The 11,261-nt window shown below is 37.6% G+C and overlaps 1 protein-coding gene across 2 annotated transcripts in view; it reads left to right on the top strand.

The window, feature by feature from the left end:
- Positions 1-1,703: 1,703 nt before the first annotated feature.
- DKK2 (dickkopf WNT signaling pathway inhibitor 2) overlaps positions 1,704-11,261 on the top strand; it is a 190,749-nt gene continuing 181,191 nt past the window's right edge. The window contains exon 1 of one of the 2 annotated variants that reach the window (XM_074273403.1): positions 1,704-2,936. In XM_074273403.1, coding sequence (XP_074129504.1) covers positions 2,715-2,936 — 222 coding nt within the window. In that variant the 5' untranslated portion in view covers positions 1,704-2,714. Of the gene's footprint in view, positions 2,976-11,261 lie in introns of both variants that reach the window. The other variant, XM_074273401.1, reaches the window with a different exon arrangement.

The following is an 11,261-nucleotide window of genomic DNA, read 5'->3' as shown; positions in this document are numbered from 1 at the left end:
GAGTAGGGGAGCCCTGAGGAAGTAAACTGCATTCTCAAAGAAGAGAATGAGAATGGGAAGTCTTTAAATTCTAAACCACCAAAAGCATAGTTTTTATCTCCCATAACACTGTGCAAGTGTCTTAGATAGAAATTTTGTTATTCCCTCTCCCTTAAATGTAAAATTCTGGAGAATGGGCCACCCACTGTCTTCTTAGAATAGAGATTCAGCTCACATTCTCAATCCCAGTAATTATCTTTCAATGCTATCCTCCCTTCTAGGGACCACTGGATGCTCTTGGAAATTTTAATCTGAATAACATTGTTATTGCTATTACTAATATAATTTTTAAAACATACTCTAATACTTCCAGATGTATTCTTGACTCTTAAAATCCCAGAACCCAGAACAGGAAAGTTTCCTCAGGACTACCTGTGAGCCTGTCCCGGAGAAAGAAAAAAGACGGGTGGTCCAGAGCACAGCTGCTTCCATTCATTCCTTATTGAGATTGGGTCTTTCCAGACAAAACAACTGAGAAAACCTGGAAGCATTGACTCAGACAAGGTGAACTGAGATACTGCCTATCCATCCGCCCGTCGGCGCTCCTGTGTACAACAGAGTCTAGACGTGGATTTGTCTCACTTTGCCAGAGAAGTGGATCTGGCATCTATCTGGAAAGATTGGAATACCTCCAGAGGGCAAAATCCAGTGCCTTCTTCCCCTTCCCCTGTTCCTTCCTCTCAGCCCCTTGGCGCACTTCTTTCCCTAATTGTTCACGGGGTTCGCTCTCAGTGCTCCCCTTGGAAAGCCCCTCCACATATTCAAAAGATGCTTACACATACACGGGGGCACACACACACACACACACACACACACACACACACACACACATTTGAAGAAGCAGACCCACACTCACACAAACCAATTCACTCGACCACAATACTCTCACACAACCAGAGGAGCACAAACACTCCTACTCACAGGCACATGCGTGCACACACACACACACACACAGACAAACACGCTCTCACCACAGGCTCTCATTGAGTTAGACGTACACGAGCACACAGATACACCCTCACATGCACATATAATCAGAAGCGCCAATAAAAACGCATACACATTCAAACCCAGCATGCATCCGAGCACACGATGTCAGTAACCTGCCGTTTACACAGATCACACTGACAGGCGTAGTGGGAGGGGGGGGGGGTGATCATTTCAAGACCTGAGGGGGAACAAGCGGCCCAGGACGTTGTCGGATGTGACAGCAGGGCGTCTGTCCCCGGCCAGAGTTCCAGCCAGGAACGCCTTTATTTGAAACTTCAATTTTCCCTCAGTTTTTTCAGACGCTCAGGCTTCTGGGCAACAATCCTCTGTAGTTTGTCTGATTCTAGATTTGGCCAGCTGTCGGAGCTACTGGTCCCCAAACCTCATCTACACCGATTTCCCCTCCAAATGAGATCTCTGCCCACCTTTCTCTTTTTCCGCCGCATCCTCACAGGATCTGCTGTCTTGAACCCCCTAATTCCTCGGGGGCTGAAGCCCAGAGATTTTGCTGGTGGCCACGTGAAGCAGATAAAAAGCTGGAGAAAGAAGGGAAGGGGGTGGAGAGGAGGTGAGAAGGGATGGAGGGGGAGGGAACGGGAGGAGGAGGAGAAGGAGGGAGAAAGGAAGGAAGGAGGAAGGAAGGGGAGTGAGAGAAGGGGGAGCAAGGGTACGTGTTGAGGGTAAGAGAATCGGTTTCACTCTTTGTCACTCTTGAATTGGGGGCGGAGGAATCTAGAAAACCCACTGCAGCAAGCTATAAAAAGAAAAGGGATTAGCGGGAAGAAAGCAAAGAGAGAGAGAGAGTGTAGCAGAGAGAGGGAGGAAGAAAATAAGGGGAGAGAGACTATGAAGCTACAGCTCGTGCCGGTGACGAGAGAGCACAGTGTCATTCTTTGCCTGTCTGTATCTTCTCTGAGTGTACCAGAAGAAAAGACTGGCTGTGCGTGAGCGTGTTCCCGTGTGTGTGTGGACAAGCCAGGGCTCGGCCTCTGACTCCAAGTCTCCAGTTCCTGGGTTGCTCTACTGGCTCCCCAAACTAGCGCCTATTAACCTGGAACTGGAGGACGTGTGCTCTGACACAGTGCAGGGACTCAGACAAAAGACGAGAAAGACAAGGGGAGAAGGAAAGAAAACAGGAGGAAAAACCAAACCCAGACAATTAAACCAGGAGGTGTGGGTGTATACGTGTGGGGGAAATAACCCGACTCTTCCGACCCTCTGGGATCCTTGAATGCGGGCTGATTTTCATTCTCTCTCTCCCCCTGTCTGATTGGGGGCAGGAACGAAGGAGGGCGGACTTCCGAGCTTCTTCCCAACTTGTCTAGAGCAGGGCTGCTCTTCTGGATTCTGCATCACCTTGGGGCACGCCTTCTGGGGTAGGGAGGCGCTTCGCATCCTACTGCCTGAAGAATTTTCCCTACTGGTGAAGAAAACGGCTGTGGTGAAGTGACCTCTAGTCTCGAAACTCCCAGCCTGAATGATTAAGACCGAGTTTGCACTTTTCTAGACTCGTTTCCAGAAGTCACTCAAAGTTTGGGGGACAGTGACTGAGACTCCCCCTCGCTTCCTGCTCTTTGCTTGATCTCTTTTTGGAAGACAAGTTCTGGGTTTCATTGCTTCCTTGCTACTTCTCCTCCTCTTAGATTTTTAGCTTTCTTGGGGTCCCCTCTTGCCTTGCTGGGGAGATGACCCTTATGATGTGGAATAAGGAGCCCTCCCGCTGCCTCCTTTTACTAGCCGCGGTCCTGATGGTGGAGAGCTCCCAGTTGGGAAGCTCCAGATCCAAACTGAACTCCATCAAGTCCGTCTTGGGCGGGGAGACCCCGACTCAGGCAACCAATCGATCTGCGGCCATCTACCAAGGACTGACTTTCGGCAGCAGTAAGAAGGGCAAAAACCTGGGGCAGGTAGGAAAATCTTCAAAACACAATCATCAGCAAGGAGAGGTATGGGACCATTCTACTTCCAAAGCACTGCTTATGTTTGCGTTGCCATTAGATCAGGTGTTTGTTGCATTTGGGTTATTTTCCGCACAGCTGTTCTTAAGCCGTGGTCTTCTAGATTTGAAAGCCTGTGTGTGTTAGAGTGTGCAGGAGCGTGTATATTTTGCCAAGTACAGGATTTTTTTTGGGGGGGGGGAACTTCAGTTATGTATACACACACTGGTTGATTAGTTTCATTTTTCAGAATCCAAAAGCCTCCTCCTGGTCATAGAGATGATATATATTTGCCTTTCTTCCATTTATGTCCCATCCCCCAAATGGATCGTGAATATACATACATACATACATACATATATATATATATATATATATATATATATATATATTATATAGAGAATGATTTTCTAAAGTTCTGTGGTTCCTCACTCCTGAAAAGAAAACTTTAGGGAAAACAATAAAAGGATGATGCCTGTGTATACTGGACAACCTACATCAACACATACATTATTATAGGACAGATCAAAAAACCTGAAATATATTGAAAGTTTTTGCCCCTGTAGGTCTGTCTGGCTCTGTTTCCCTTGTCTATTTCTGTGTGTCTCAGTGTCACTATTTTAGCATCTGTCTCTGTGTTGCCACTGTTTGTGTCTTATACACATGCAGACAAAAGCTCTCCACACGAACACAAGGGGACACACACAGAGAGAATGAGTGAGAGAGAGAGAGGAAGGGAGGGAAGAAAGGAGAGAGACAGACAGACATACACAGAAAAACACACCCACACAGAGGGGGGGAATAGGGAGAGAATGAGAGAGAAACGGATAGACAGAGAAATTGAGAAACAGAGAAAAAGAGAGGGAAGAAGAGAGAGAGAGAAAAGAAAGAGAGAGAGAGAGAGAGAGAGAGAGAGAGAGAGAGAGAGAGAGAGAGAGAGAGAGAGAGAGAGAGAGAGAGAGAGAGAGAGAGAGAGAAAAAGAGACAGAGAGAAACAAGAAGAGACAGGGAGAGACAGGGAGAGGGAGAGATTTTCCTAAGCTTCCGGAATCTTGACACTGCTTGGCCAGGATAAAGGAGCCCTCAGGGGGATGGGGAAGTCCAAGGGGAAGGTGCAATCCCAGATTCTGAATTTTAGAAACCAAAGCAGAATTAAACTCTCTAGAGGGCATAGGCATACCAGTGGACACAGAGATATCAACAACCAGATCTAGGCTAGTGTGAGAAAGCTCTTTCCCTGAAGTAAAACTACAACACTGCTAAGCTCAGGATCTCAGTGGGTTCTTGGCACATTTATCTGACTGAAGCTGTTGTTCTTTTCAAGTCTTTGGGAAAGGGGCCACTGGAACAGAAATTAAGATGGGGGGTGAGTTACTTACTGTTCTGAGTCTAACCCTATGCTAAACTTCTCCTGGACATATTTTGATGTAGTCTAATAGCCCCAGAAAAGCTGCTTGTTTCTTGAGGAGCCCATTTCCCCAACTAAGTTAAAACAAATATTTCTCAGTTCTTAGATTCTCCCTCCCCTTTTTATATCTCAAACAACAAAATGCTAGTAATGAAAACTATCCTAATTGGACACACTCTCCCTTACTCACCCTGAAGAGCACCAGACCTTTTTCCCCTCCACAAAGTACAAACTCATTCTCACCATCAATTTCTTCCCTTATTTGTCTCAATTTATCACCTTGAAACATCATGTAAAATGTATAGAATATATTTATGTGATCCACCCTCTCTCTGATTGTGGAAAAAAGTCTATTGAAGAGATGGTTCTTATAGCAGTCTGATCTTTTATTTGCCCTTCTTCTTCGCTGTAGCTTCAGGTCAGTGTCATCCACTGTCTAAGATAAATTACTTTTGGCAAAGGCAGGGGAAGGACTAAATGACCTCTAATGATCACTTCCTTTTAGTCTCACTCCTGAGATGGTGCGACTATTCATGTTAATCTTGTTTGTCAGCTGAATCCATTGAACTAATATATGATAGCTATTGAGGTCTGATTTGGGGATTTACCATAGGACTTTGTGATTTGAAACAACAATAACCCACAAAACTAAATAACATCCTATTTCTTCTGCTGGCTTTCTCTTATGTATAGTTTATTTATAATTGCTTTGAAAGATTAAAAATCTTTGGTATGGATATTGCCTCCACCAAAGGAGTGCATAAATCCAGCTCCTGCTTGCCCATTGTGGAATATACATGTATATTTATATATACAGGTATACAAACACATACATATGTATATATTTGAGGTGCAATTGATGTATACATATTAATTCATTACTGTGCACCCAAAATGGAGAGGAGCCTCTCTGAACCTACAAAATCAAGCTGATTATCAGATGACAGATATACAGTAAGTTATAAGGCCAAAACTTTCTGACTTCATGAAACTTGAAAAAAATTTGTGTTCCACTGGATATGATCTTTGAAGTATTGGTATTATCCTTACTCTGGTCAAGAGGCTTCAGAGTATGATTTAGTGCAAGAAAAACTTTCATTGACTAACATTTTCCAAGAATTAGTATTTATTTTTTTAAAAGCATATAATATATGTATATATATTATATCTACAGAATGAATATATGTAATAAGCATAATACATGATGTATAAAAAACAAATTTATTGCATGAGCTAATAACATAGAACTATAGTCAATCATATGTACTAATATGCAGTATTTCATCTGTACTTTCCGTACACAGAGAGAATGAGTGAGAGAAAGAGAGGGAGGGAGGGAAGAAAGGAGAGAGACAGACAGACATACACAGAAAAACACACCCACACAGGGGGGGGGGATAGGGAGAATTTCTGGAGAAATCAAAAGAGGTGAATTCCTAAACTACATTTAGTTGTTCAACCAAAAGTCATCTATATACATGAGAGCTATCTTTTATAAACTCCAGCATTTCACTTGTTCAACAGATGAGTTAGAATGTGCAATATCATGGAATAAATTGGATATAACTAACTTCTGAATATACTGAACTCCACTGTTAATGGAGTTCATTGTTATGCTTGCTTTACATAGCTTCATTTTCCCTATGTTGATGATTAGAAACCTGTGATAAGAGCATAACACTGTTACTAAATTCAGTCAATAATTTTTAGGCATGGCCCTCCGTACCTTGGAATTTTCAAACCAAGAAACATATGCTTTTGAACACTGTCATCTGATGCAAACAGAGATATCTTTATGAAAGGAACTATGAACCACAATTGATTTGATATTATCAATCATCTTCATAGCAGAAAATAGTTAATTGAATGTTTCATGAAAAAGATTGTTCTGATAATGATAATAAGGAGAAAAAAAAATTTCCCTGAATGGTAATATTGGCAGCCTCCTACAGAAAGAATTTAGTCTAAATCTATTAAGATCACTCATTCTAGATAGAGGGAGTGGGGTAGGGAAACAGCCTGTCTTCCAAAACTATCTTTTAAAAATCTAAAAATTATTTATTTTAAAATAAATGTGTAGATAGGAAAGAGAATAAATCTTTAGATAATTTTTTTTAGTTCTTTGTATAAAACTTACATTAGATAACAATTTTCCAAATATATTTTAAGTATACATTATTTAAAAATGGAAAACTGGTGTGTCTTTGGAGGGGAAACTAGATAAATTCCTTATCTATAAAAATTTCTTTAATAATGTATTGAAATCTGTTCTTACTTTGGAAAATTGAAGCATATTACTTACAATCGAATAACAAATATTAATGATACTTTTTTCCACAGCTAGTTTGATTAATTGTTGCAAAAATCTTGAAAAATTTGTCTTTCTTTTTGTTTAAATTATTTACAATATCTACAGGTATTCTCTAGGGTTTGGACAAATAATTTTTATGTATAATTTCACTATATGTTATCTAATATATGAGGGTAGAAAATTAAGGAAATAAATATTCAAGTCATTAAAACAAAACTACCTTCATTCAGAGCAGGAGGATGTTTTCATTTCACTTTCGATATTTAAACAAGTTAAAAAAGATTGCACCACATATATATCAAAGTAAATGAAGCTACTTTGCCTTACTGATTGTTACACAACATTTATTTCACTCAGAATTCCAAAAGGAGCAATTGATTTTCACAAAACAACACAAATAACTCTTAACAAATTAGGCTTCTGCAAAATTATTTTACAGGAGCAATATTTAATTAGGATCGCTCTTCTTAAAGACTTGAATTAGAATTTATATATTTTGCCCATATAAGCAAAGATTTTCTCTAAAATTACCTATTTATTTTGTTTAATTAAAAGTATTTTTTCACATCAAAAATAAACTTTGAACTAATAATTGTTATTTCTTCTTTGTATTATTTGTTGCTTACATTATATTTTTGATATTTTTACAGTTGAGATTTATTTGAATGCAATGATATGGGATTTTGAAATATTCAAAAATGTGATAAAAAAGAGCAGCAAAAAAAAAAAAAACATGATTTAAAAAATGCAAAAAGACTTCCTAGTCCTTGCCTCTCTAAAAATAAAAAATGTATGAGGTTGCTCTATTCGTATTTCATGATTTCTCATTTAATTTGGATTCTTAGAGCACTATGATTTAGATGAAATTACTTTTCATGAAATGAATCCCCTACTCCCATATGCATTAAGACAGAAAGTTCCTGGAGAGATCATGCATATTTATACAATTGTATAAATATGCAAATATTGTGTTATGTATATGTATATACACATATATACTTTATATATTTGTACATAGACACACTGCTGCATATTCATCTATTGATATAAACAAATGGAAGGATAGCTTTGCTACAGCATTTACCCTCAACTTCTTGCAAAAGAGGAGGTGGCTAGTTTGTGAAACACTCCATGGCAATGTTTTAAAACATTTGTCTGCTTTTCCTGTAGTCCATATCTCTGTCGCATCTCTGTCATCAGCATAAACAAAGTAAATTGTCTCCTTTGTCAGCTGAATCCACTGAACTAAAATTCGATAGCTATTGTGAAGAGATTACCTTCCAGGTAGGTTTTGGGTGAAAGAATCACAAAATGCATCCCCAAGATAATTATAAATAACATGGGGTTCATCCATTGGCATGGGTCATTAGTACAACTATAGTGTTTCATTAAAGTAGATAATGGAGTTGAAATGAGAAAAAATTTATTTTGTGTAGAATTAGTCAAGTAACTAGTAATATTTCATTTTGTTGTAGTCCAATAATGCAAAGGGGACAAAATTGCTGGAATGCACTCCAGCTGTTGTTCTGACTTTGTCACACTCTCCCTTAGTATTCCCTTCAGAGGTCATCTATTCCTTCTTTTTCCCCCTTTACAAAATGAGGCAAAGTTTGTATTTTTTTCAATAGTGAAAAGAAACCATTTGTAGGCCTTATTAGAGTAAACTATTCTGGGAGAATCTTGGAGTCTTTCCTCTGCAATATTAATATTGAAAATGTGCATTTTAATAATATACCAAATTTCAAAGATTAACTCTGCAACTTATTACATTCTTATTTTTAGACTCACATGCATTATAGTTTCTCCAGAGATATAATGTTGTCCTGTTATTAGAATGTTAAGTGGGTTGGGAGTGAGGAAGCCTGAATTTGAAGCCTCACTACTAGGATGATTTGTGGGAGCTCATTGAGGTAGTTGCTTTATACAAGGTTGGTTCTCTTTATTATGTTTGTATTTAGTTGTCAATAAAACAGGGAACAATATGCTGCTAACCTTCTTTCTGATTATTTCTGTGGGTTATTAGGGAGAATAAGAAATGCTGATTTTTTTTGTATGGATACACGATGCCTAAAGAACTTTAAAATATTTTTAAAAATCAGTAAATCAAAAATTTTTATGTCTATTTGACAAAAACAGCAAAAGCTGATTTGTCCAATTTTTAAAAAATTGAATCCAACCAATAGTTGATATTGTATATACTAAGTAAATTGCAAGAAAAGTATATCAGTATTGCATCATGCCATTGAGTTTTACTAATCTGGTTTAGTGGAAAAAGCATTTTGAATTTAGGGAACCTGGATTTGAATTCCAAGTCCATTTCCTGTGAGCAGGGAGGTGCTGGGTATATATCTCAATCTCTCTCATTAATTTGTAAAATGGAGATGATAAAACTTGCGTTCCATCAGTCATGAGGTAATTAAGAGTATGAGAATGAATGAACATTTAGGTTTCTATTATGATAAAATGCCATTTTTATTTCATTGTTATCTATCTGACTTTTTTTCCTGAAATTTCTCGCTGTTAGTGAGAGATTGGCTTAAAGCATTTAGGGCTATTTTCAGCTTTGTTAAAGCAAACATCAGCTGTTCTCTGAAACAAGTAGGTCAAATAAGATGTGAACTGTAAGAGGCATTATGTGATATGAACCATCTGTCCATAAACAAACAGAATTTAACCAACCATGCATTTTGAATAATGGTCACCCACTAGCTAAATGATATTAACAACTTGAGTCACTACCTTCTTGTACTGGATCTACAGGTCATTTCTAACACCAATGACTAATTTTTTGAGATAACTCATTTCATAATTCATATTTTTTGCAATGGTAACTTGAACCCCCCAAAATTGAGGCAAAATGGAGCCAAAATCTTATTTGTATCATTGCATTTTCAAAAACAATTCATTTATGCAGTACCAGTTACAAAATACTTATTATAAAGTCCATTCTGAAATCAAGTAATGGGACTAGATATAATATTTTATATCTACAAGGTCTTTAAATATATACAGCAAGTATAAATATCTTAAAACAACAAGATTAAAATATCAACACAGAAAACAAAAAATTATAACTTCTTATCTCCACTTCAAACTTCACCCAGATGTTTAAAATCAGTTTCTTTATTTGTAAATGATACTTGAAAGACCTAATTCATTTAATTTTAGAGATACTTGAACAGACATATCAAATACAATTTCAAGAAACTCAGAAAAAGACTTTGTAAAAGCCATAAAACCTGTACATATATACATCAAATTTATATTTATAGTCCTGCTTTTCTTTCTAATGAACTTTATATTATTTTATATTATATTATATTATATTTATTATATTATATTATAATATATTATATTGGCCATTCTAGTTGTGACCATTCCAATACCTAACAAAATAGACTAAGTTAGTAATTTTGGAATTATGAATAACCACCATCATTTTTCTCATTCTTTTAAAGTGCAGAAATATATAAAACTAAAAGCAATTTACTATAAAACAAAATGCCACGATAAGAGAAAGTTTGCCTTTCCATAGACAGATTCTCTAAGGTTTCTGATAAAAGACCTTATACATTACATATTAACTAATAACTACTAATAACTACTAATACTAATAACTACTAACACACTACAATATTATATTTTGAGATACATGTTTGATAATTATCCAGTGAGATAGGTATTTCCAGTATTGAGTCCCCTTTTTATAGAAGAGGAAACTATAGAAGATTAAAGAGACTAGAAACAAAGTCTAATAAGATTTTCACATGTCCATTTGTCACATAAGTAGGCAATGTTAGAGACATGATTCAAATGCAGACTTCCTCATTATCCAGATTCTTTCTATTAAACTCAACTACCTCTACCTTTGTGTCACTAATACCTAGTATCAAGAAGGGCCTGGGCTAATTTTGGCAAGTATTATAATTTCCTCCTTTTGAGCACTCACTCACAAATCTGGGGAAATCATATTAATAGGCAGAACAGTACCAAACAGACTAGTACCAAAGAATCAAAGACCATGGATGTAGTATAAGCATCTCTGATTTCCCCAAAGTCTTACTTACAGTTAGGTGGTGTATAAAGTAAACCATGAGTAAGAAAGATAGGAAAACTTGTAGGGTCCTGGATAAGTCATTTAAAACCTTTTACCCTCAGTTTCCTCATTTGTAAATGGGAATAATATCACCACCTAATTTCCAGGAATGTCGCTATTTTGTAAAATGCTTTGTAAATTGTAGAATTCTTGTTGCTTTTTTGGAGGTCTTGGAGTTTCAGTAGGATAATCACCACAATAATAGCCAGATGTTCAAGTCCAAATTCTTTATTGTCTCTTTTCCTGGGGCTGGGCAGCTTTCTGAAGAGCCTTTCAGACCAGCCTTGTTCTCAGTGGGGGAAATGCAGGAGGCCAGGTACCATGGTGATGTGAGATGAAGTGAATGAATATGGCTCTGAGTCCCCAGCTTGTGCTTCGGCCTCCAGCCACCACAAAGGTGGACAATGGAATGAATCTCTCTCAGATACTGCTGGCTGTTACATACTCTATTATAATTATATCATTGTAGGTGTCAATCTT

This window comes from Sminthopsis crassicaudata, chromosome 6 (genome assembly GCF_048593235.1).
Source record: "Sminthopsis crassicaudata isolate SCR6 chromosome 6, ASM4859323v1, whole genome shotgun sequence".
NCBI lineage: Eukaryota > Metazoa > Chordata > Mammalia > Dasyuromorphia > Dasyuridae > Sminthopsis > Sminthopsis crassicaudata.
This window is presented reverse-complemented; position numbering and strand designations above follow the sequence as displayed.